General features: G+C 48.8%; 1 protein-coding gene across 2 annotated transcripts in view; it reads left to right on the top strand.

The window, feature by feature from the left end:
• The window catches only part of Prkn (parkin RBR E3 ubiquitin protein ligase), a 1,218,641-nt gene extending 1,192,750 nt beyond the window's left edge, over nt 1–25,891 (top strand). For both annotated transcript variants that reach the window (XM_075950830.1, XM_075950826.1), the window contains exons 11-12: nt 16,225–16,342; nt 23,550–25,891. In XM_075950830.1, the coding sequence (XP_075806945.1) occupies nt 16,225–16,342; nt 23,550–23,662 (231 nt within the window). In that variant the 3' untranslated portion in view covers nt 23,663–25,891. The remainder of the gene's footprint in view (nt 1–16,224; nt 16,343–23,549) is intronic.
• Nucleotides 25,892–26,485: the final 594 nt, after the last annotated feature.

Here is a 26,485-nt window from a genome sequence, read left to right as displayed (position 1 = left end):
AACATTGTGCCCCGGCATGGTCTTCAGAGTGGCTGCAGAGTACCTCTGGCCGCCAGAGGGCGCTAAATCCTTAGCCGTGTTCTCAACCTTCCTAACGTTGCTGCAACCCGCTAAATACAGTTCCTTATGTTGTGGTGGCCCCCAGCAGTAAAATTATCTTTGTTGCTACTTCATAACTGTAATTCTGCTACTGTTATAAATCATAATTTAAATATCTCTGTTTTCTGATGGTCTTAAGCGACCCCTGTGAAGAGCCGCTCGACCTCCAAAGGGATCAGGACGCGCGTAGGTTAAGAGCCATTGCCTTAAGGGAAATGCTGTGTTTCCAACGAACCAGAAACCAGATCCCCTCGTTTAATTCTTATGCCATGTATGCATCTGAAAAGCTAACAACTGGATTTTAGCTGTTATTAGCCCTTCATTCCTGGGCTGGTTAAATTCGGGAGTTGTGGGCAGTGTTCCTGACCATCCGCTACGTCGTTACCAAGGAAACTGGTAACAGGTACTTGAGGCTTACCCACCTGTTCAGACGGTCATGAGTGTGCTATGCCAGAAACATGAGTAAACATGTGTTGTGTGTTTCCATAAATTCAGAATTTACTGAATAGCAGTAACCTCAGAAGGGACCAGGGTTTCCATGGCAACAGACCCGCAGGCACGCCCCCCCACACCTGTCTGGCTGAGGCAAAGCAAGCTCACTTGTCCTTTCTTCTATTGTTTTACTTTGCTTTTTAAGACAGAGTCTCACTGTGTATTTCTGGTTTGTCTTGAACTTGCTGTGTAGACCAGGCTGGCCTCAAATTCACAAAGATCTGACTGCCTCTGCCTCCCAAGTGCTGGGATTAAAGGTGTGCACCTCCATGCCAACTGAGGTTCTTTTTCCCAATCTTAATTTCTAATACGGATTTGCACAACTCAGAAATCTATCTATGTCGGCACATATGTGTGCACACAGCTTACAGAATAAGCACATGTTAAAGAGGCTGCAGGGGAGCTCTGGCTGCTGAAGTGGGATGATCCAGTGTGCTGTGTTGATAAGATGGCAAACCAAACCTGCCACGGAAGCTGCTGCTGTAAGCAGGCCACTGGAGAGTCAGGCTTGAGTGCAAAGACAACTCGGCCACGGGGAAGAGAGGACAGAGCTACTCTAGTCCACGTGGGCGAGCAGGCAGCCCACAGTTAAGTGGGCTACAACAACATTCACCCAGATGAAGCCCAAGGACAGCCAAGAGCGCTCTATCCACCAGTCCTAATGTGCAGTCTGAGTATCAGGGAGTAGGTTGGTGTGGGGCCCTTGCTATCCTCACACTGTGTGTCTACCTGCAGCCACTGTCCGGGGTGAGGCGATAGAGTTACCCATTTCCTTGGTCTGGCATTCCTGATCCGCTCTGGGGCCTTGTTCACATGACATAATTTTATTACTTTTCTTTTACTGAAAATAGATTCTTTTCATCCATCACATTCTAATTATGGTTTCTCCTCACTCTACTCCTCCCAGTAATCCCATCTCTCCTCCCTTCAGGGTCCACACCCTTTCTGTCTCTCCTTAGAAAACAAACAATAATAATAAAATAATATAAATAATAAATATAAAATAATAATAAAATAAGATGGATCAAAAACAAACAAATTGGAATAGGACAAAACAACCAAACAAAAAGAGCCGAAGAAAAAGCATAAGAAACACTTATAGACACAGAGACACGTGTTCACATACATAGGAAAAACACTTGTAGACACAGAGACACGCATGTTCACACACATAGGACAAACACTTATAGACACAGAGACACGCGTGTTCACACACATAGGAATCCCATAGAAACTAAATATCAGAGGCTATAATATATAAGCAGAAGACTTGTATAGTTTAATACCTTGACTTAACACTATGAGACAAAGAACCTCCAGTTGTGTGGTTGGGTGTTGGGGGCTGCGGACCCCCAGACCCTGAATTTCCTGTAAACAACTTGCTTGCAGCTGCTCTGAGCAAAACAGCTCATTTTCCTGGGTTTGCAGCTGCTCTGAGCAAAACAGCTCATTTTCCTGGGTTTGCAGCTGCTCTGAGCACGAGACCCTGAGACAGGGGAGTGGGTTCTGGTGGCTGCAGCTGAATGATCCCGAGAGCTGGGGCGTGGCCAGAGCACTATATGAGCTGTCCCTGAACACAATAAAGTGGGCATTCCTGGCATTGTTGTTTCAAGCATGACCTGTGTACCCGTTTCTCTGTCTGTGTGTGTCTTTTTGTGTTTAAATCTCCAGGTCCCTTTCACGGCTCGCTAACGCGAACTGCCTCATAGTGCAGGCATCACACTACAGGCATAGTACCGTAGTACACGTAGTAGTGCGGACTTTACAGCTGGGTTTGTTTCCTGCTGGCCATTTACTACTGGGCATGCGACCTACCCTTAAGAGTGGTTTATTTCCCCTGTAAGACTATGTTTGAAAAGCCGATTTTTCATTTGTCGGTGGCTATCCACGGGAGATAGCTTCTGGATGAGGGAGGGTGTGTGTCCATCTGTCAGCTCTAGGGCTGTGGATGAGGGAGGGTGTGTGTCCATCTCTGTCAGCTCTAGGGCTGTGGATGAGGAAGGGTGTGTGTCCATCTGTCAGCTCTAGGGCCCTGGATGAGGGAGGGTGTGTGTCCATCTGTTAGCTCTAGGGCTCTGGATGAGGGAGGGTGTGTCCATCTGTTAGCTCTAGGGCTCTGGATGAGGGAGGGTGTGTGTCCATCTGTCAGCTCTAGGGCTCCCTGGATGAGGGAGGGTGTGTCCATCTGTTAGCTCTAGGGCTCTGGATGAGGGAGGGTGTGTGTCCATCTGTCAGCTCTAGGGCCCTGGATGAGGGAGGGTGTGTGTCCATCTGTTAGCTCTAGGGCCCTGGATGAGGGAGGGTGTGTCCATCTGTTAGCTCTAGGGCTCCCTGGATGAGGGAGGGTGTGTCCATCTGTTAGCTCTAGGGCCCTGGATGAGGGAGGGTGTGTGTCCATCTGTTAGCTCTAGGGCTCTGGATGAGGGAGGGTGTGTGTCCATCTGTCAGCTCTAGGGCCCTGGATGAGGGAGGGTGTGTGTCCATCTGTCAGCTCTAGGGCCCTGGATGAGGGAGGGTGTGTCCATCTGTTAGCTCTAGGGCTCTGGATGAGGGAGGGTGTGTGTCCCTCTGTCAGCTCTAGGGCTGTGGATGAGGGAGGGTGTGTGTCCATCTGTTAGCTCTAGGGCTCTGGATGAGGGAGGGTGTGTGTCCATCTGTCAGCTCTAGGGCTGTGGATGAGGGAGGGTGTGTGTCCATCTGTTAGCTCTAGGGCTGTGGATGAGGGAGGGTGTGTGTCCATCTGTCAGCTCTAGGGCTGTGGATGAGGGAGGGTGTGTGTCCATCTGTTAGCTCTAGGGCTGTGGATGAGGGAGGGTGTGTGTCCCTCTGTCAGCTCTAGGGCTCTGGATGAGGGAGGGTGTGTGTCCATCTGTTAGCTCTAGGGCTCCCTGGATGAGGGAGGGTGTGTGTCCCTCTGTCAGCTCTAGGGCTCTGGATGAGGGAGGGTGTGTGTCCATCTCTGTCAGCTCTAGGGCTCCCTGGATGAGGGAGGGTGTGTCCATCTGTTAGCTCTAGGGCTCTGGATGAGGGAGGGTGTGTGTCCCTCTGTCAGCTCTAGGGCTCTGGATGAGGGAGGGTGTGTCCATCTGTTAGCTCTAGGGTTCCCTCTGGTGCAGACCATGTGAGCCCTGTGTGTGCTGCCACAGTCTCTGAGTCTGTGTGTGCCCCAGCCAGAAGGCTTTGATTCCTTGGTGCCCTCCATCACCACTGTCTCTTCCACTCTTTCTGCCTCCTCTTCCTCAGATCTCCCTGAACCCTGAGGAGAGGGACCGATGGAGATGTCCCTTTTAGGGGTGGATGTTCCAAGGTCTATCACCCTCTGCACATTGCCCAGATGGGGTCTCTATATTGTTCCCATCTGCTGCTGGAGGAAACTTCTCAGATGACGGCCGGTCGAGGCATTGGTCTGCTGCCCTGGCCTCTGGGTTCCCAGGGAGTCCGGATCCCATGTGCTCCCAGTCCCTGTGGCTTTTGTACACCAGTAGAAGGAACGACAGCTACTGTCACCATCAGCAAAAGTGCCGCTCTAAATCGTGTTGTAAAGTCTATTTCTGCAAGTCCGGAACACAGAGTGTGGCGCTGTGTCCGCCAGTCCTCAGCCAGAAACTCTATGGGTCCCATCACCCTGAATTAAAAAAAAACCAAACAAGTTTAGCATGCACACATTCTTCCAAAACAATAATAAGAGCACGTTGTGAAAATAACAAGGCAACCACTGTTGCACAAGCGGTACCATTATTGGTCAGCGTGGTCCCTGAAAGGTGCTGTTCAATTGCTCACCAGCAAGGGGCGGGCTGCTCATAGCGTAAACCCGCAGCCTGAGCAGCTTGACTTTGTATGCTGGGAGGATAGCGGGATTTGGTCACTGTCATGAGGCACTGGATTACAGTGTGGAAGGAAGAATTTAAAAACTGGCACTCACTGGAAGAGAACCCCACTGAAGTGTGTCAAGTATCTTCTCAGCAATATGTGGCTTCGACTTTTTCTAAAGAGTAAATTTCAGTTTCACTTTTAGGATTTACTTTCTAGCCCAGGATTATAAATAAATCTCCTAAAACAGGAAAGAGAGCCCTTGTGTCCCTGCTTCTGATAGTTTATGTGTACATTATCGTGTCCCCGGCCACTATTTGAGCTGGGAAAGCCACAGATTTGCTTTCCAAAGTGTCATGGGGAGGAGGGGAGTGCTTCAATTGGTCTGTATTCTTAAGAGGACTCGAGACCCATCAAGGCTCCTTCGGTCTTCACCATCAGTGCAAATTCTCCGTCTTGATATTCCTGTCTCTATGGCCTAGAGATGAGGGTGGCAGTGTCAACGAGAGAATACCAGCAGTCTTCATGTGACATGCTGACTCCACGCTCAGCTCTGTGTCTCTCATTTCCTCGCAGGGTCCCCGTGGTGTCCTTCTCACACTTCCTCAGATGGGTGGAGGCTGGGTCTTCTGCCCAAGGGCATAGCAAAGAGCCACCTTAGGCTGAAAGCCAGGCAGGACACTTCCATGGCTCTGCTCCTAGCCACATCTCATGATACACATGCTCCAATCCGTTCACAGGCAGATCCCCAGGACTGCATACAAAAGATCTGTCCCTTCTGGGGTCATAGGTTGTCGAACACGCAGACACTCGGCTTTGCTGGGGCAGTTTGACTCTCTGCCTCTTCCTATACATATATATAGATAGATAGATGCATGGAAAGAAAGAAATGTATAGAAAGAGGTATATACAGAAAGATGTATGTGTGGAGATATATCCATGTGCCTTAGAAGAAACTGTGTAGGAAAAGACAGTTCTCCCATATCCATCCCCACTGTGCACACGCATGCACTTCCTTCCTAGGGTGCGTTCCCCTGGAGTGTGCACACACATGTACTTCCTTTCTAGGTGGGTTCCCCTGGAGTGTACACACACATGCACTTCCTTCCTAGGTGGGTTCTCCTGGCGTGTGCACACGCATGCACTTCCTTCCTAGGTGAGTTCCCCTGGAGTGTGCACACGCATGCACTTCCTTCCTAGGTGAGTTCCCCTGGAGTGTGCACACGCATGCACTTCCTTCCTAGGTGGGTTCCCCTGGAGTGTGCACACGCATGCACTTCCTTCCTAGGTGGGTTCTCCTGGCGTGTGCACACGCATGCACTTCCTTCCTAGGTGAGTTCCCCTGAAGTGTGCATACACATGCACTTCCTTCCTAGGTGGGTTCCCCTGGAGTTCTAGCCAACAAGCTGACTCGTCATGTGCCCTCTGGGAGCCACACTATGTATTCTGTGTGGATCTGTGACAGTGCTGAGTCACAGACAGTCTGCTCCTAGCAATGTAATGCGAGTCCTTGCCTTACAGCTTGGTGGGTAAGGCTACGCTGGGGTGGGGGCGGGGGCGCTTACCCTCCCCACAGTGCTATTTCCCCAGGCCCAAAAGTGCACTCCTGAGGAGGAACTGTGACACCCACCCCCAAGCCTCTTGCTCCTCAAACAAAGGATTTTGCTTTCTGTACCCCACCGCATGCCCACTGCATGCAAACCTCAAGAGAGCGAGCATGCGCACCTGCATTGTCTAAAAGCTCCCAGCGTTTAGAGACCCTTCCAGAAGGGTTGTAGCGATGGCATTAAGATGTTGGTTCAGGATGCAAAGCAGAAATGTGTCCGTCTCTGTGCAAATTCCCCAGGCGTGCTAGCACATGCATGGGAACTTTCCTCGGTGTCATGTGACCATCAGCAGAGGTGTGGTCTCAAACATCCCATGGCTCCTCCTGGACCAGGGTGGGAAGGACAAAACCCTTCAGAACCTGCTGTGTGACTTTTGCTAAAGAGAAAGATCGGCTTATGGTAGGTACCACAGGACAACCAGGGAAGGTAAAGAAGAGGTGCTGATGGAAGGTTTCTGAAGGTCAGGCCGAGTCGAGAGCCAAGTGATGGCAAGTGGCGGGAACAGGCAAGGGCTGTCACTGTTCTAGCATCCCAGGAAGTAGGCAGATACAACCTAGAGCCAGGGTGAGTATCAGAACTTTCCATATTTGTGATCCCGGAGAAACTCTATGTCCATTTAAAACTAGAATGAGCATCTACTTTGTTTCGTCAGTCAAACCCTTCACAATGTATTCTGTCTCAGCCAATAGGGTTTCTATGGCAGAGTGCCAGAGACTGCATGGCTTACACACAGATTTATTCCTCAGACTCCAGGGATTAGGGTCAGGCTCTAGCCCAGCTGGGGTCTGGTGAGCACCCTCTGCCAGGATGCAGACCACTGCCAGGATGCAGACCACTGCCAGGTTGCAGACCACTGCCAGCTTGCCATTCTCACATAATAGAAAGTGAGCAAGAGAGCTGCCTGGCCCTCTAGGAGGGGACAGTCCCACTCAAACACCATCCTGCTGTGACTTCGGGAGTTTTGCAGGCAGCATCTATAAGGGAAAAGGTAAAACCGTCAACTGTGAAAGAGAAAACACTAGAAGCTGCTTGTGGCTTTCCTTTTCCCTCTCTCATCCCCATCCCAAGAGTCAGAACCTTCTTGGTCCTTCTCTTTCCACTGAACCAACTGGTATACCCAGTAATGCAATTCACACTAGCATGCAAATGGTCACCCAGGCATAGTCTGTTATCCCATTTGCACCATGCTAATAAGAAGACAGTTGGCAGGTCCCCTTGCAGGGAAATCCTCAAGGGTACTTGGTCGACCTTGAAGTCACATGCACTAGATCCTATGAATCCTAGGATCAGAAATCGGTATTTTAACAGAAAAAAAATTTTTTCTTTTCTCTTTTTTAGCACATTATTGTAAATTGGCAGTGCAGTCTCTGGAAGACATACCCTGGCCCATCTGAGGCTGAGCACATACCCCTTGTCATAGTAAACATTTTCCTCACCTGCCTTAATCTAGCTATGCACAGTAAAGCCTGCACATGTGGGCACTCACCCTAAGCCGGAGACTTCAATGCTGGGGTGTCGTTCCAGGGAGTCATGCCAGATAAGCCTCGGCATAAGCCGGTTCATCTCCATATCTCTGAGGCTGATCAGCACCGCCTGTGTTCCTACACACTGTGATTAGCTAAGTCAACGAGGGTGCGTGCAGACTCGAGTGTGGGGACGCAGGAGACTGCCTATCCCAGACAGATCCAAAGGCCTGAGGACTCATCTCTAAGCGACACGGGGAGATGCTTGAGCTGCCTGTGTTTGCTTTTTAATCGGCATGCAAAGCAGTGGATTTCATCATAGCGTTTTCCCACAGTCTGCTTTTTGATCCTTCACCTCCCCCGCCCCTCCCCCATCCTTGCTGCCCTGCCCTGCCCCTTTTCAGCCCAGCAGCTCGCTCTCTGCTGTCATATCTCCTGTCTTAGCACCCTCCCTGCCCCCCAGGACCTCTCTACCGCCCACACTCATATGCCGTGGCCTGAGTTCTTCTCCAGCCTGGCCCTTTTGGAGATCCATGTACCTCTTGTGTTTGAACCTCTTTCTGTAGGCTCTGGAAATTCTCCCAAAACTTAATTGAATATATTGTCTCTGCCTTCTGCCGTTGCCTCAGCCCCTTTGTCTACGCTTTGGACTCTTTGGTTGGTCTCTGGAACGTGTCCCAGATTCCTCACACATTTTAGCCGTGTTCATATTTTTTCTTTATATACACCTAGCTGTGTTACTGTCTGGACTTTGTTCTCTCTCTCTCGCTCCTCTCTCTCTCTCTTCTCCCATATGGTCTTGTCTATTGACGATGCTTTGTTTATTCGATAGATTACTTCTTTCATTTCCAGAACTTTTATTTGCTATTTTATCAGTGTCTCAATCCCCTCCTGAATTTTTCTTCAGCTGTGCTGGCTAGTTTTAGCTTAGCTTAACACAAGCTAGAGTTATCTAAGAGGAGGAAATGACAACTGAGAAAATGCCTCTATAAGATTGGAGTGTCGGCAAGCCCATGGGGGTACTGTCTTAATTAGTGATTGATGTATGATTAATGAATGAATGATGCTCCCCCAGGGACCAGGACCACCCCTGGGCAGGTGATACTAGGTTCTAGAAGAAAACAGGCTGCGCCAGCCATGAGGAGCAAAGCCAGTAAGAAGCACCCTCCATGGCGTCTGCATCAGCTCCTACCTCTAGGCTCCTACCCTGTTTGAGGTTTTGGTTTGATTTTGATCTTTTGAGACAGGGTTTCTCCGTGTAGCTGTAACTGTCGTAGAACTCACTCTTGTAGACCACACTGGCCTCAAACTCACAGAGATTTCCTACCTCTGCCTCCCAGGTGCTGGCTTTGAGTTCTCGTCCTGACTTTCCTCAGTGATAGACAGTAATATGGAGCTGCGAGCTGACATTCCTACCCAAGCTGCTTTTGGTGTTTTATCACAGCAATAGAAATCCTAACTAAGACATCAGTGTTTTTAATTCTTCCTCCAAGTTGCTAAAGGTTTCGTTCACTTTGGTGGCTTCCTGGTTTCATTCACTTTGGTGGCTTCCTTGTCTGTGTCTGAACAGATGACCTTGCTTCATTTTTCTGCTTATTGGGTTCTCCATATGGTCAGTGATCCTTTTTAAAACTGTGAGCCAGGCATGGTGATATGCACCTTTTGTCCAAAGGAAGACAGAAGCAGACGGATATCTGAGTTCAAGGTCACCCTGGTCTACAAAGCGAGTTCCTGGACAGCCAGGACTACACAGAGAAATCTTGTCTTGGAAAAAAAAAGTCAGTCAATCAATCAGTCAATAACCTGGGGGACCAGAGAGAGGGCTTGGCAGGTAAGGTGTTTGCCACCAACCTGAAGCCCTTAGTTCAACCCTGAGAACCCCTGCTGTGGACAAAGAGAGCAGCTTCCTGTGAGCTGGCCTGTGTCCTACACACGTGTGCAATGGCACACTCACATGCTTCCTGTGAGCTGGCCTGTGTCCTCCACACGTGTGCAATGGCACACTCACATGCACGCGTGCTTCCTGTGAGCTGGCCTGTGTCCTCCACACGTGTGCAATGGTACACTCACATGCTTCCTGTGAGCTGGCCTGTGTCCTCCACACGTGTGCAATGGCACACTCACATGCACGCGTGCTTCCTGTGAGCTGGCCTGTGTCCTACACACGTGTGCAATGGCACACTCACATGCTTCCTGTGAGCTGGCCTGTGTCCTCCACACGTGTGCAATGGCACACTCACATGCACGCGTGCTTCCTGTGAGCTGGCCTGTGTCCTCCACACGTGTGCAATGGCACACTCACATGCACGCGTGCTTCCTGTGAGCTGGCCTGTGTCCTCCACACGTGTGCAATGGCACACTCACATGCACGCGTGCTTCCTGTGAGCTGGCCTGTGTCCTCCACACATGTGCAATGGCACACTCACATGCACGCGTGCTTCCTGTGAGCTGGCCTGTGTCCTCCACACGTGTGCAATGGCACACTCACATGCACGCGTGCTTCCTGTGAGCTGGCCTGTGTCCTCCACACGTGTGCAATGGCACACTCACATGCACGCGTGCTTCCTGTGAGCTGGCCTGTGTCCTCCACACGTGTGCAATGGCACACTCACATGCACGCGTGCTTCCTGTGAGCTGGCCTGTGTCCTCCACACGTGTGCAATGGCACACTCACATGCTTCCTGTGAGCTGGCCTGTGTCCTCCACACGTGTGCAATGGCACACTCACATGCTTCCTGTGAGCTGGCCTGTGTCCTCCACACGTGTGCAATGGCACACTCACATGCTTCCTGTGAGCTGGCCTGTGTCCTCCACACGTGTGCAATGGCACACTCACATGCACGCGTGCTACCGCCTCCGTGTCTGTGGACATTGGGACCCTGTGGATGAGTCATGATGGGTGTTGTCTCATTCTGGTCTCTTGATTATATTCTGTGTATCCCTTGTGGTGGCTATGTTCTCCAGTTTTAACTCGCTCCTCCCTTTCTCCACCCTTGTTTGTTTTCCATGCGAGTCCTCAGAAAGTTTCTTCACGAGGAATTTTGTTTTCTGCTACTTTGAGGGGAGTGTGTGAACCATGGTATCTGGCGGCCTCTCTGATGAGTCACCGGCAGTCCTGGGGTTGAATAGCAGGAGGTTACTCTGTGAGTTCTACTTGTGCCCCAGTAATTTTCAGGCGCTGGCATTGGGGTGGAGACGATTGTAGTGTATAGATTTTCATTCATTTACTTATTTTAGAGCTAAGGGTTATCAGTGTTTATTGTGTGAAATAGGGACCTAGCATGGAGGCACACACTTTTAATCCCAGAACTCAAGAGGCAGACACAGACAGATCTTTGAATTCCAAGCCAGCCTGGTCTGCAAAGCAAGTTCCAGGACAGCCAGGGTTACAGAGAAACCCTGTCTGGAAGAGAAACAAAGGTGTAATGGTGAAATGGTGTTGGCGGCCTGCAGGTCCAGACACAGCTCCATCCCGCATCCCACATCCCGCAGCATCCCCAGGAGTTCTTTGCAGACAGAATCTGTAGTGATGTAGGATTCTTTACTTCACCGCAGAAGAGAATTCCAGGAGGAGTCAGTATCAAGCAGGATCGGAGTTTAAGGGGAAGAAAGTTTTGCAGAGACTCCAGCTCTGGGGTTAGTAGGCAGCAGAGGAAGGGAGAGCACAGGTCCAGCCAGTCCAGCCAGCTTGGGCTCTGCCCAGCCAGGTCTGCAGGGCAGCCTTGTGTTCTGTTTACAGTGGCTTCTGAAGTTACACCTCAAAGGCTGCTAAGGAGCCTTTCCTTCTCATTAAAGAGACCCTGGGCTGCTTCCAGGCTGGCTTGCATTACAGCTGATACGGTAAAAGCCCAGGTCACTCAGGGTGCAGGGGAGGCTAAGACTGCTCCTCTGTAAACAAAGCCTTGTGTGTAGATTCCCAGGAAATATCCAGGGAAGGAGTAAGGCTGTCCTTGTCGGTCATGCAGGCTCAGGCCTGGTTCATTGTGAAATGAAAAAGAAACAGTCTGCACAATAGAAAATACCTCTGCATACAAGGAGCGTGTCTCTCAGCAGCCTCCACCAGTGTGTCCCTTGTGCCCCTTGTGCCCCGGTTCAGCCCTCAGCCTTCCCGCGTCCCTTCATTTTCTCACCTTTCCGTTCTGCTTTGGGCCAAGAAAAGAGATTGTGTGTGGTATGTGTACGTGTGTGTGTGTGTGTGGTGTGTGGTGTCTGTTTGTGTGGTGTGTTTGTGTGTGTGGTGTGTGTGTGTGTTTGTATGTGTGTGCTGTGTATGTGTGTGTGTGTGGTGTGTGGTGTGTGTGGTGTCTGTGTGGTGTGTTTGTGTATGTGCAGTGTGTGCTGTGTTTGTGTGTGTGGTGTGTGTGTATGTTTGTGTGTGGTTTGTGTGTAGTGTATATGTGATGTGTGTGTGTGTGTATGTGTGTGTGTGTGTGTGGTATGTGTGGTGTCTGTGTGGTGGGTTTGTGTGTGTGCTGTGTTTGTGTGTGTGGTGTGTGTGTGTTTGTATGTGTGTGCTGTGTACGTGTGTGGTGTGTGTGGTGTCTGTTTGTGTGGTGTGTTTGTGTATGTGCAGTGTGTGCTGTGTTTGTGTGTGTGTATGTTTGTGTGTGGTTTGTATGTAGTGTATGTGTGATGTGTGTGTGTGTGTGGTATGTATGGTGTCTGTGTGTGTGTGCTGTGTGTGCTGTGTGTGTGTTTGTGTGTGGTTTGTGTGTAGTGTCTGTGTAATGTGTGTATGGTGTGTAGAGGTTAAACAGAAGAGGTGACTGCTGAATGAGAGAGCAAGCATCACAGTTGGAGACATGCAGTAGACTGTTGCTGTAGAAATGTAAAATAAGGAAGACATTTGTAGATGAGCCTTGGCGTACCAGAAATGCAGGTGGCGAGGCAGGAGTTGGTCGGCCCTGTGGTACAGCTGCCCTCTGTCCATCTGTGCATCTGCCAGTGAGGTGCAGCTTCAGTTTGTCATCCGCAAGGTAATTTTTTTTAAGATTTACTTATTTACTTTACTTTGTGTATGAATGTTTTGCGTGCACATATGGATGGGTACTACATGCATTCCTGGTACTGGAGAGGCCAGAAGAAGGTGTTGGATCCTCTGGAACTGGAGTTATGTTTCTGAGCCACAGCATGGGTACAGGGAATGAACCGGGGCCCGCTGATGCAGGCGGAGCAAATTAGACAAACGGTATCGACATGGCAGGGGGCAGTGCCTCGTCCTGCTGAGAAATCGAAGCTGCTTCTTGCCTTGGTTTTTCATGCTTGTGTTTCTCAGACGTCAGATAACTCATCTATGTATTTTGAGGTGGAAGTTTTTGGAGCATCTTTAAATGTCAATCACAGTCTTACATCAGGAATAAGAAACTAGGAACTTCATTATAATCTTGACTTTGTACATTTTAAGACTATTTGGTACTTTAACTTGTTCAGTGTGAATAAATATATTTAATATACAATAAGAAACACACAACAGTTCCCTCTTTAAAAGGAATCACAGGGAGTTTATTCTGAGGTAAGCGTAAGTAGCCAAGGCTAGCAATGGCGATCCTGGGTGTGTTAATTAGCCAAGGCTAGGAATGGCGATCCTGGATGTGTCAATTAGCCAAGGCTAGCAATGACGATCCTGGGTGTGCTCAATGACCTGTGCTGCTATGGGCAAGGTTACATGTGCTTTTCTAGTCACGGAACAAAAGTATGGCATAGTGGTACACCCCCATGATCCCAGGAGAGAAAGGAGAATCGGGGGCACAAGCAGTGTCAGCTACACAGTGAGTTTGAAGCCAGTGTAGACTACATGAGACCCTGTATCAAAAAAAGAGAAAACTAATATAAGTGATTTGTCAACACATCTACCAGACATGTGGGTAGGAACATGTGGGAAATCTCCGCCACCGTTTTCAAATGCTATCTCACAACATGCTTAGCTCTGGACTTGATACACTGTAGTCTGCTCAGAACATATTCTGGAGGTTTATCATGTTGTGGAGTTCCAATTCACAAGGAAAAGTCCACGGACTCAATTTAAATTATAATTAAATGAATTTATGAATTACCGTTGGCCATGCAGAAGAGGCTGGAAGAAGGGTTTTAAACAGTGGGCAACACAGTCATCTCATTTTGTGGCATACACAGCTTCATTCCCCCAGCTAGTGGGGAGCCACCCCCCTTTATAGAGAGACAACTGGGTTTGTATAAGTGGGAGCAAATGGCCGTTTTTACAACCCTGGGGAGGGAGAAGAGGAGGGGGCAAGGAGCCAGAGTTGCCAGGACTTATCTTTTAGGGGGTTAGAATGGGTGCCTAGCTCAAAAAGGAGTTTGAGCTATCACAGTCAAATAGTCAAAGCTGGACCAGATACAGAGGCCGGTGATAAGTGGCTATCAAGAAGACTGGCCGCAGCCCACGCTCATTTTGTCTCTGAACCTACAATATTCTGTCTTTTTATAATCGAGACATTCTGGTTGGCCAATCAGCCTGCAGAATCTTTACTACCAGTGTGACTTCTTCGGAGAACTTAAATTCCTAAGTCTATTGCCAATTACATAGACTATGAAACTGTATGTATAGCTTAATTTTCACACCATAACATATAAAGCAAACACACAGTCCCACCACCTGCTTCGGGAAACACAGGTTCCCACTCTCTCTGAGAGCCTCAGACAGCTAAGGGAAGATTTACTTTGTTATCTCTGAAGAGATGAAGTCCACCATGGCGGTGAGTGCTGGTGTTCGGCCTCCTCCCTCCTTTCTCCATCTTTGTTCGGTCCAGGCCCCGAGCTCATGGGATCACATTACCCACATGCAGCATGGGTCTTCTGTCCTTGGCTAAGCCTCCATGAACGCACCCTCACATAAATACGCAGAGCTGTTATTTCCTAGGTGATCCTAATGCCAGTCAAGTTGGCAGTGAGAAGCAGCCGCCCTAAACCCCCTAATCGCCGGGCCTTAAGACCACATGTGCGTCCAACAGACTGAAGCCACGCGTGTTAAAGTCAAAATGCAGGTCTGAGGGCCAGATCTTGAAGTGGTCCTCATCATGTCTACACGTCTGCTGAGGGACAGGCCCCCGCAGGGCTTGCCTCACAAGTCCAGTTGCTGTCGGCTGAAAACTTGCTAGTGAGCATCTGTGCGTGGGGCTGGCCACATCAGGCCTCCAAAGTTGTTGAGTTTAGTCAGCATTAAAGCTACTGAGTAGCCCTGGGAATCTATCTATCTATCTATCTATCTATCTATCTATCTATCTATCTATCTATCTATCTATCTATCTATCTATCTATTTTTATGTGTACAGTGTTCTACCTCATACCAGAAGAGGGCACCAGATCTCACCATAGATGGTTGTGAGGCACTATAGATGGTTGTGGGAATTGAACTTAGGACCTCTGGAAGAGCAGCCAATGCTCTTAACCTCTGAGCCATCTCTCCAGCCCAAGGGGAATATTTTTTAATCATTATTACAAGTTAATAAAATGACTCGAATGTTTGTATTAAAGCATAGAGATGGATAGGTAGGATGGATGGATGGACAGACGGACAGATGGATGGATAGATGAATAGATAGATAGATGGATAGGTAAATAGATAGACAAATAGATGCCATAGTGGACACAGTGAAGGGACTCTATTTGGATTACCATTTTGAAATACAGTCCCAGATCACAACACCCTTCTACTAAATCTAAAAATGATTCATTCTTGCTCTGTGTTCTTGCTCTTGCCGGTACTTGATGTTTGAGCAGACGGTGTCATAGTGTCTGAACCAGGCAGGAGCAGAAGGGAGCACCCGTCTGGAGCAGCTCCTTTGGGGCCCCTTCTCTAGCCGAGGGGGTCTTAGTCAGTTTTCAACCGCATTAGGTTGCCAACATACAAATGTTGGGGGTGGGGAAGGCAGCCAAGAGCCAAGGACGGTCTAGTACTTGATAGCATGAATGGTCGTGCCAAGTGCACCACGGCTTCTACTACGCCATAGATCCTGGAGGAATTTACATCATCAGCCAACAACACGAGTCCGACGCTCATCTTAGAACTTAGGGAAACGAACCTCCAGCTCTCGGTGCCCCGTGTTTTATTTCCACCCGAGAGGACTCTCAGAGGGGATGAGCAGCCCTTGTCCAAGTCTTCCATCTGCCTGAGCTGAGCCCAGGCAGCTCTTTCCAGAGCCCTGGGTCCTCATCTCTGCTGTCAGCAACTCCGGAAGTCTGCCTCTCTGTCATCACCATGTTCTCTCTGCTGTGTCTTCTGGGATAGCAGCAGAGCCCCCCACTTTCCAGGGGCAGGGAGTAAGGGGAAGAGATGCAGAAGGAGTTAAAAGTGAAGACTGTAGATTCACGAGAATCTCCCACTTCCCAGTGTCCGCTCACTGTCTGTGCCTTGAATGCTCTGAAAGGGCAGCTAGTGTGTTCACACACAACAAAGGGTCTAACGAGAGGCGTGTGAAGCGTTAATCACGTGCTTAGGTATTAACCACATCCTAGGTATCATGTATTACAGTCACATAAAATTCTCAGACCGCAGCACTCCATTACAACTGCGCAATCTTTTCTTAGCCCATAAGCATATGCCATGTGCCAAGAACACAGTGCTCACACTTGCCCAGTGGTTGTACGGCCCTTGTCAAACAAGTTCATATCTAAGCTTCTTGCCTGAAGGCACTTCCATCTCTGAGAAATATCTGCACCAGCCCTTCAAGGACTGTAGACTTAAATCCCAGCGATAAAGACCCACATTTAAATTCCTTTCGTCTCTCCCAATCCAGGCCTACCGCGTGGACAAAAGGGCTGCTGAGCAAGCTCGCTGGGAGGAGGCCTCCAAAGAAACCATCAAGAAAACCACTAAGCCTTGTCCTCGCTGCAATGTGCCAGTGGAAAAAAATGGTGAGTGTGAGCCGAGAGGAGAGCCAGGCCTGCCTGCACCCTCTGCGCAAGGTGGCCTGTGGGGGCAGGGCAGTCGGGCTTGGGGGAGGGTCCACAGCTGTAGGCTGGCTGGGTAGAGTGTGAGTGGCTCAGGTCTTCTTCAGCATGGAATTGCTTAACCTCCTAAACCTGAACCCCACGACAACTACCCCAGCGTCTTTCTGGAGATTTGGGCCGCTCTCATAGCTGATATACTTTAGGAGGCAGGAGACAAAGGCAGTGTCCTAGGTGGTTTCTAGGGGATGAAATTCCATCCTTGGACCAGGAGCTGTGGTGGTAAATGAAACTTTCTGGTGAGGTTGTAGCCAGCAGTGGGTGACACTGAGTGACCAGGACTCATTCCAATGTCAGTGGAGAGAGAAGACACACAAGGTACGCCAGTGTCCCTTCTTAATGACATCAGACACTTGGCATCTTCTCACAACAACAGAGTCCTCCGTAGGCCCCCAGAGCCCAGACTGAGGGACCAGGAGCACCGCCACGTCAACTGCATTGCTCAGGTGATGGCAGCTACACCTCCCCTTGTGGATAATAATAACAGAAGGCGCACCCAGTAACTGCTTGTCCAAGTCCTCTGGCAGGATAGAGCATCTGCTCCGGCCAGCATTCCCAGGGCACATCAACGCGTTAAAGCACGTCAGATCTTATTTGGTACAGAACAGGGGTAGATTTCTTCAATCAGCTTTTTCTCAGACTCTTCTGGCTGTGAACACCCTCTCCCTGCCCTGCATGCACGCCCCATCACTCCTGGTAATATCCCTGAAGGCTGGGGCTCCCTTCAGTTCTCGGGTCTTAAATGACACTCCTGCCCAGCTCCCCCATTCAGATGCCAACATTACTGGACTTTGGAAAGGGACTTTTTCTTCTCCCTCCCAGCAAATCTGTGACTTTCAAGAATCCAAAACGACGATTTGAACATATCTCTGAAGGAAATGAAATAAGAACAGGGCAAGTTCTCCTAGAATGTTCTACCTCGCAGTCAGCAGACAAAACCATGCACGTTCGTGCTCGAATAGTTCCTCTTTGCTGACCTTCTCTAGTCCAGGTATTGTCTCACCTGAAGGACTGTCCCTTCCTGACTCGTGCAGTCATATCCCTAGCCTCATTAAAGCTGGACCCTCATCGCTGTGGAGAACCCCAGAGCCCTTAGACTGAACGGTGCACCCTTCCCACTGCTACATTCATGAGTCAGAGGGCTTGGCTCTCCAAGAGAGTGGGTATCAGCTCAACTCTGCCATGATCTGTCTCTGCTGGCTATGTCCTCAAAGTACAGATTGGATTGCCCTTGAGCATGAAGAGGAACTGCCAAGTATGCTTTTCAAACTACAGACTCCTGGGCTTCCATCCAGACCTGAGTACCTATGTTTTAAAGTTCATAACAAGGTCTTGCAAGAAGCTCTGGGGCTACATTGGCAAGTATCCTTCAGGGCATATAGCTCTGTGCAATATTTCTCCTCCCCTAGTCCACAGCAAGAATACGTCATGCAGAGGACGTTGAGCAGGGGAACCAGGCACCAGCATAGTTTAGGACATTGTCTTGCCTGCAGCAGGGACACAAGAACCAAAGCAAGTTTCACACCCCGAGAGCCACTACTGATGCAAAACATAGCTGTTCCCCCAAAGAGAAAAAGAATTTATTCTGAGCCAAACTTGAGTGGCCATGATGTAGGAACACAGATTCAAGTTGCTCAGAATGACATGTCCTGCTGTGGAAGAGGCTACATAAACTCTAGAGTCATTGAACAACAACGACGACAAATCAGAAATCCACACATTTACCAGATAGATTGGTGGGGACATCATATGGGTTAGATACAGCCAAGCAGCCAGCCTTAGCTTGAGGCTTGTGAGAAGCTTGGTGCGCTAAGTTCACCAGCATGTTCTGTTCTGAAGGTTTTGTCTAACAGACACAAAGCTGTTAGACCAGGTACAGAAACCAGTGACAAGGGACTATTAAGGGGCTGAAGACAGACCAGGGCCACTTGGCGCTCAATCTGTAGCATTCTGTCACTTCACGTTCACAAAGTAAAGTCAACAATTCTGCAGAATCAGCGGCACAGAGGCGGCCCTTTCAGGGAACACTTGTCCGTAGCACTAAGGGCATCATTCTAGTGCCTCTGGAGGCTCCGTCATGTTCACGGGAGAAGCAGTTTCTCACACCTCCTGCTGGCACACTCTGGACCCCCCCCATATCTGGTTGGCTCCAGAGGGCTCCCTGTGTGCACCGCACTGTGTCTGGAGGGCTGGAATAGAAGCTGAGCACTGGATGCTGGTTACCCCGACACCTGTTTCACCCTCTGGGACAGGGGCCATCTGTTGGCCTTGTGCAAAGCTAGGATGAAGGTTCAGTGACACGATGTCTGCGAGGGGCATGCTAGCAGGACTTCTCAGCAAATGCTGCCCAGCATCAGTCTTGTTCTGATCAGACAGATCTTTGGTGAGCCGGTCACACAGCATCTATGTGGCCAAGAAGATAATATATGTAGGAAGTAGGGTGGGGCTGTTGGGTATAACTCGGGATGAGAGGCTAGTCAGTGGACACTGTGGCCTTCCCTTCCGCCCTGGTGACCAGTTCTTCTCCGAGGGCTGTAGGATCACGTTGCCTGTTTTTCTGGGTATTAGCGGCACCCAGGCCACCAGGTGCTGAGAACCGGCTGACTGCAGAATGAAAGCTGGCAGACCTGTACCAAACACTCGAGCCTTTAAAAAATCATCTTTCTCAACACCAACAAGAGTAGGCCTCCTCTTCCAAGGTACCAGAGGCAGGCTTAGCTCAACCCAAGCCCCTGACTCTGAGTCCCCAATGCCTGGGAAAGGAATTCAGTTGGTGACCCCCACTGTTTATTTGCATGTTGGGAGGGCCCTGGAAGGACAATGGTTAACATGTACCTGCGAAGTGCATGAGGGTCAGTAGGGTTAAGAGACCCCACTCCAGTTCTGCCCGCCATTCCCAGACTGTGATCACATGACAGGAGAAAAAGAAAAAAGATGCAAATGGCCTTGCCAGAAGAGAGTATTAAGTGCCTACTAACGCAGCACCTGTTGTACAGACTTGAAAAGCGCAAGCTAAATAGGACAAAACCATTTCTCTGAGTCTGCAATATCCCAGAGAAATGCAGATTTGACCCAGGCAAGGAAGTAGCGAGGACCACATGTGCAAAACAGCGGGGGTACAAACAGCACACATGGCCTGAGCTGGAAGTTCCTTGCTTGCACAGTGTGTAGGGCCACTGTGAGAGCCAAAGGGCTTAAGCTTGATTCCCAGAAACAGGGTGCCATTCAAATGAATTACCTGATGAGATCTGCTGAGATACAGGTCACACCACAGACATGGAGGTGGAGCTGAGAAGCCAAGTAAGTGACTCACAAGTATAGATGGTTTCCAGCAGGGTCATTTCTTAGAAACGCTGTCATAGGCTATAAATGGGAGGCACTCACTCATGGCCTGTGGAGTGTTAGCCTCTGACCCCCCCCCCCCACAAACACACACACACTCACTAACAATAAATAAGTAAATACTTTTGTTAATGGAGTAGGCCTGGCTGTCCTGGAACTCACTCTGTAGACCAGGCTGACCTCAAACTCTGCCTTCCGATTGCTGGGACTAAAGGAATGCACTACCTGACTTAGTGTGTGTGTGTGTGTGTGTGTGTGTGTGTGTGTGTGTGTGTGTTTCAAGGAAGAGTTCCTTTGTGTAGCTTTGGAGCCTATCCTGGAACTTGCTTTGTAGACCTCAAACTCACAGAGATCCGCTTGCCTCTGCCTCCCAAGTGCTGGGATTAAAGATGTGCGCCTCCATAGCCTGGCTATACTTTGTTTTGTTTTGTTTCTCAAGATCAATGTGTGTATTTTTAAGGATAATATTAGTCACTGTCCTGGAATTCACTGATTTGGCTGGCCTAGGCTAAACTGGCTGGCCCCAACGATCCACCTATCACTGCCTGGGAATACAAATCCAGGTCACCATACCTAACCCTCCTCTTAACTTGAGCTCTGAGGATTGAAGTTGAGCCTTCATGCTGCCAAGTTAGGCACTTCACCGCCTGAGCCATTTCCCCAGCTCCACGGTTACACTTCTCAACACGGGGTAAACCTGGGTACCTCCTCCTATGGTCCCCTCCATCTTCCCCATCATCTCTGACAGGCAAGGTCATGGCTTGCTTCTCAGATCTGTAAGGGCCTGTGGCGTGGTTGGATCTGCCAGCAGGTGGTTCGGAAGCTCCAGCTCACTGGCTCTATCCAGGGTGGCGCTCCTGCCCACAGGCCTGCCCTGTCTTGGTTGTCAGTCTAGAGACTGAGTTCCCCGTGAGAACAGCCACAGTCCCTTCAGGTCAATATCAGACGGCTGAGGAGCAATCATCAACTCCCCGTTTCTGTTTACAGCCACGTGTCCCTTGATAATGGGACACAATTTAAGAAATGTGTCACCAGACACAGCTGTCATTGCTCAGACGTCACTTAGGGCAGACACAAGCCTAGATGCGAGTGGCCGCTCAGGAGGTTCAGGGTGTGTGGGACGACTGAGGCAGCTGCAGGGAGGTGTGGTGAGAACTCCTCAGGGAACCTTCTCTGAAAGTAAGAGAACATAAGTAAAGCACATGATGAGATGATTATTTCTAATAATAAAAGTGTCTTGATTTAAACCACTTATATAGCAGCTCATCCCAATTATCAAATGGTTGAGCATGGCTGTATACAGTCTACCATCATCAAATGACACACACTGAGCACAACTGTATACAGTCTACCATCATCAAATGGCACACATTGAGCACAGCTGTATACAGTCTACCATCATCAAATGGCACACATTGAGCACAGCTGTATACTGTCTACTCTTCCCTTTCATTTTTTAGATAGCATACAAAATAATAGGCTACATTCCGATGTTTTTAAGATTTTTTTATGCATATGGATGCTTTGCCTGCAGGTATGTCTGTGTACCACGGGCATGCTTGATGCCCATGGAGGGTATTCAGTCCTCTAGAACTAGAATCACAAATAGTTGTGAACTGCCACATGTTTGGTGGTAACTGAACCCAGGTCACCAGAAGAATAGCTGGTACCGCTACCCATTGAGCCATCTCTCAGGCCACTGACATCTTTGTTTATATATGGACTTTGTTTATGTTTGCTCCCATACCTCTCTCCCCCCTCCTCCCTTTCCAACTGGTCCCTAGCCCTTCTCCGATAATCCCCTTCTGCCTTCATGTCATATACATATATATTACATATATATATATATATATATATATATATATATATATATATATATACACACACACACACACACACACACACAAGAGAAAACCTAGTATTTATTCTCTTCCATCCCACCCCCCATCACCCTATTTCCCCTACTTTCTCCTTAGGAGCATTCCTCCCTCCACAGAATCCCCTTCTGCCATTTCTTCCTTCCTGTCACCAGCAGCACAGTAGGCTAACGTCCCCATATGGGGGTGTAGCACAAACATGGACGTCAGTAGGCGACAGGAGTTTCCAGCTTGCTGTCACATGGGCCCGCCACTGTACATTGTTGATTATACTGTCGCGGTCCCAAGTGCCCGTCCACATTGCAGGGTCTAGCGGGAACCAGCCGTGTTAACTGCCAGGAAGGGAAGAGCCTCCTGCTATAACCCTCTCTCCCCACTTCCCTCCTTTTTCCCCACAGTGGTGCCAATTCCTACAGACGAGGTATAGAGTTTCAAATGTGTAAGGATTGAAAGAAAAACAAGAAAAGAATTCTTGCATAGCATAACTTTAGTTCATCAATTTTAGCTTTTTGCTCAATATCCTATATGACATTATAGAGAGACCTAAATGACATTTCAGAACACCACTCTGCTATTGTATTATCCTAAGACATGGCTGTTAACATGTGCTAAAAATGGCCCTATCTTTGATGACAAGTATTATTTTTAAAGCTTTTTAAGTTTTCTACTTTATTTTTCATACATCTATGATCTTTTATAATGCTTCAAACAAATCATAACCAAGTGGAAAATTTTAAATGTGTTATCCCTAGACAAATGCCTAAAGGCATAAAAATATTTTTGAGTAGAGTTAGCTGTCGTGCACAATTTCTGGTGATAAAAGTTAGTCAGTATGAGGCAATCCTTGCGTGTTTTGGTAGGCTAACAAGGTAACTGGTAACAGAGCCCACCTAGAGTTGAGTAACATATGAGCAAAGAGATTGCTTTGCCTGGATCTCCGACAGTTCCCTTTAGTGCCCCTGCATCTCCTGGAAAACTCAGTGCCTGAGCCCAGAAGGAACCAACTGAAGGGTGGGGGTGGTGACCCCAAAGTAGAGCCCTCGATAAGGGGCTCCCTGCGGACATGGCAGTCCCTGTTCCAGGAACACTGGGGGGCTCAGCTCTACCCCTGACAGAGCTGCTTCACCTTGAGAAAGTTCTCCATCAAAGCCATGCCCCAGCCTCAGCGTTGTCAAGATGTAACATAGGCTATGCAGGATCCTTGACAAGGTTTCGTGGAAGCCAGGATGACCCAGAATACACTGGTCCTGCTCCCTCTGCTTCCTGAGTTTGGGGATCACATGTGTATCCTGGTGTTTGCAGAGCTGGGGATTGAGCCCAGGGCTCCATGCAGGCTAGGCAAGCACTCTACCAGCCAGGCTCCAATCCCAGCATGGCAACGTCATACTTTGCTTCTTACCTTAAATAGAAATCTAAATGCCATTCTAAATAAAAGCAATATACTATCGCAGTTCCTGCTTATACATTTTGCTGAACCAATTAACACCACATAAATATAAAAACTACGAACCCCAGTGTATCATATATTAAATTATTAAATATTTAATACATATTTAAAAGTCAAGCATTTAATATGACTGCATTCTTTAAATGAAGAATCAACAGTCTGTGGAACACGAGTCCTTTGTGTCTAAGCACACGAGAGAAGGAGGAGAACTCAAATGTGTAAAGGGGAAGACAGGGAGCCCCACTTCTGGGTCATCATCTCATCCATCTCTCTGGGGGCTGCCCCCTGTGGTGCCTGATTGAACCCCCTGGTTCAGAGTCTTTCTGCCCTTGTTGCTCGGAACTGTTCATTACAAGGGTAATTTCTGGGATGGCACGTGGGCATGTGTGCAAGGGCTCTCCCGGCGTTTGCTGCAAACCCACAGCATCTGTATTCTTTGTCCCCACAGGAGGCTGCATGCACATGAAGTGTCCGCAGCCGCAGTGCAGGCTGGAGTGGTGCTGGAACTGCAGCTGTGAGTGGAACCGAGCCTGCATGGGTGATCACTGGTTCGACGTGTAGAAGGATATCACCCAGGCACTGGCCCTGGCCACAGCTTCTAACGGAAAAGATGTTGACCCCTACCCTCTTAGCCATTTCGTCTCCTCTATGCTTACAAGCACATACATACACACGCACAAACACAGGCTGCAAATTACAGATGCAGCCACTAGAGCCTTTCCACGGCACCCATGGAAACCAGCAGTGCCCGCTGGACACCCAGCAAGAGGCTCTTTCAGGCTTCTGGCTTATGCGAATATCAGAGCTGGGAAGAGAGCACAGCCCCTTGTTTTGGATTCTCAGCCCAGCCCGAATCCAGCTGGATCATCACAGGGGCAGAGGTTTTTCCAGGTTTACCTTCCTGCCTCCACTTTCACTAACTTTATGTAGACGCCACGGGCGAAGCCAACAGCTTTCTGAGGCTGTCGCCACGCTCTGATTATTTTAGACTGCTGTGTATTCTCAGGAGCACACTCGAGATTTAAGGAGCAGTGCTATTATTTAGCAATCACCTCCTCCCAGAGGGCCCTCCCCAGCAATAGTCAAAACTACTAGTTTATCCCCAAGAATCCTGTCTTTATAAGTGGTGCTGATGAGACAGGTCCGCGGCATACAAATCAGCTCATCAAGCAAGTGAGGAACTGGGAAAGCTAATTTGAGTGCCGGCTGTTTAAATCACAGGGAGGGCGTCAAAGCTGAGCACACTGCTGTCCGTTCAGTTGCTTGTAACCTTAGAAAGAAAGGATTTTTTTCCTCTTGAAAATATTACAAAGTCTGCAATTGGTTTGAAGTATTCCTGTTGCCACCTGGAAGCTTAGCCCATTCGTTTGGCTTCAGTGTAAACTCAATAGAGAAAGTGCCTATAAAGGGATATTCTTAGAAACAATCCCGTGATGCTATTCCAACGCCAACAGCAGTGCAGGTCGGGTTTATATTTATGGAACATTTACAGAAGAGGCATTTCTAGATCTTCTAAGTGAAAACATGCCTGACCCCTCCATCAGCGGGATACACCTCTGTGCACCTACTCCCTCCCCAGCAGCTAAGCCCCAGGCAGGGCCTTTCGCGCAGGACAATAAATACACACTAGAATATTCTTCAGGTTAATATGCATCACATTTGAACGTTAATTTTTCAAAATTTTATTTTTTCCTATTTTTTATTTTTGAGGCACACACAACACATAAAAACAATAGCACTAGGTACTGTGAGCCGAATTTTCTACCGCGCCATGTGCGCAGGGGTGAGGCATAGTCTCTGCCTTTCCTTCTCATTTGATATTCTGGCTTCTCAGGAGGCTGAGCTGCTAGCTGAGGGTCTCCTTGGCACATGAGGTACCTTGGGACTTAAGAGACCTGAATCTTCTGAAACCAATATGAAGGTGTAACCAACAGAAACCCTTGCTGGAGAGAGAAGAGGCAGTGACCTCAGAATTTTCCAGGTCTTATACCAAGAACATCTGCTCCCCTACTCCAGGCAGCCTTACCCAGCCTCATCCACAACTCTCCCCCAGGAGCTTTCTGCCCTCCCCTTCCTCTGAGATGCTGGAACAAGACTGTGGTGTGAGGGGGTCATAACAACGTGAATGACCCCATTTAATATCAGCTATTAGAAAATCCTTCCACTCCTACATGCCCTAGGCCTGCCAGACCCGAGTCCAGAAGCCGAGGTCACATGGAAACAATGGTGTTGGTATCTTGGAAAGTGAGGAAAGATCAGCAGACCCAAGTCCACGCTTGCATCCCGGTGGCCTAGTCTCCACCTCAGCCAGGTCCTGAAGGAGTGCCGCATGCTCACCTGTCCTGAGCACTCAGGGTTTTTCTGCCAACCGTCTCTGTTTTGTCTGCAGGATTGCTCTTCCCGCCACATCCTCCCACACCTGTATGCTGTAATGGTTTGGGAAGCCAGGACAACGTCTCCTGTCCTGCTTGCTACAGGGACTCCCTGGAGCTCGCTGATTCTCCAGCATGTTCCTTTTTTCTTTCTAGTGATGGCCTATGTTTTCTTCAGAATAGAATAGTGGTTCTGAAAATAGCTTAAAGGGAAAGTATCCACAGTGTGTGAGCCTGAGTCACCGCTGTGTGTGTGAGCATGAATCGTGGGGAAGAAGCAGATGTCAGAAGAATAGGAACCTAGCCTCTGCAGAGCACTCTGCCTTTTTCTGTGAAACGCATCCAGAAAGATTTGAAGGCTGTGTCCATGGTGGTACCCAGACTGTCAATAAAAGAATCCAAAGAGTGTTTGAGCTTGTCCTTGGAGATAACTCTTTGATAAATGTTGGAGATGTGGGCGAGAAGGTGGGCCACATTTCTGTTTCTTTGTGGTCTCTCATACTGCCTGGAAGCATCGTCCACTGGGGGATCGTGGCCCCTTTGCTCTCCATGATTAACCTCAAGGGTTCTGCTTTTTTAATTATCTAAATTCCAGAACAAAACCTCATTCTGTAAATGTGATGGCTACTTTCTTACCTTGCTCACAAACTTGCCCAAATAAATGTTTACAAGAGAAACTGGGACTTGGAGAGCCAGGAGAGATGGCTCAGAAGTTAAGAGCACTTGGTGCTTTTGCAGAGGAACAGAGTTCAGCTCCCAGCATCCATGTGGGCTCACAACTGTCTGTAACTCCACCTCCAAGGAGTCCGATGACCTCTTCTGATCTCTGCTGGATCCTTCAGGCATATGCTGTACATAAACACATTCACACAGGTGCACACATGTGCATACACACACACACGCACACACACAAATAAATAATGTATGTTTTGAAGAGAGACAGGAAGAAGCGTGGGACCAGGGAGGTGTCTGGGTCTAGTAAAGTGGTAACTACAAGAGCGTGAGGACCCAA

The sequence above is a fragment of the Microtus pennsylvanicus genome, chromosome 1 (genome assembly GCF_037038515.1).
Source record: "Microtus pennsylvanicus isolate mMicPen1 chromosome 1, mMicPen1.hap1, whole genome shotgun sequence".
Lineage (NCBI taxonomy): Eukaryota > Metazoa > Chordata > Mammalia > Rodentia > Cricetidae > Microtus > Microtus pennsylvanicus.
This window is presented reverse-complemented; position numbering and strand designations above follow the sequence as displayed.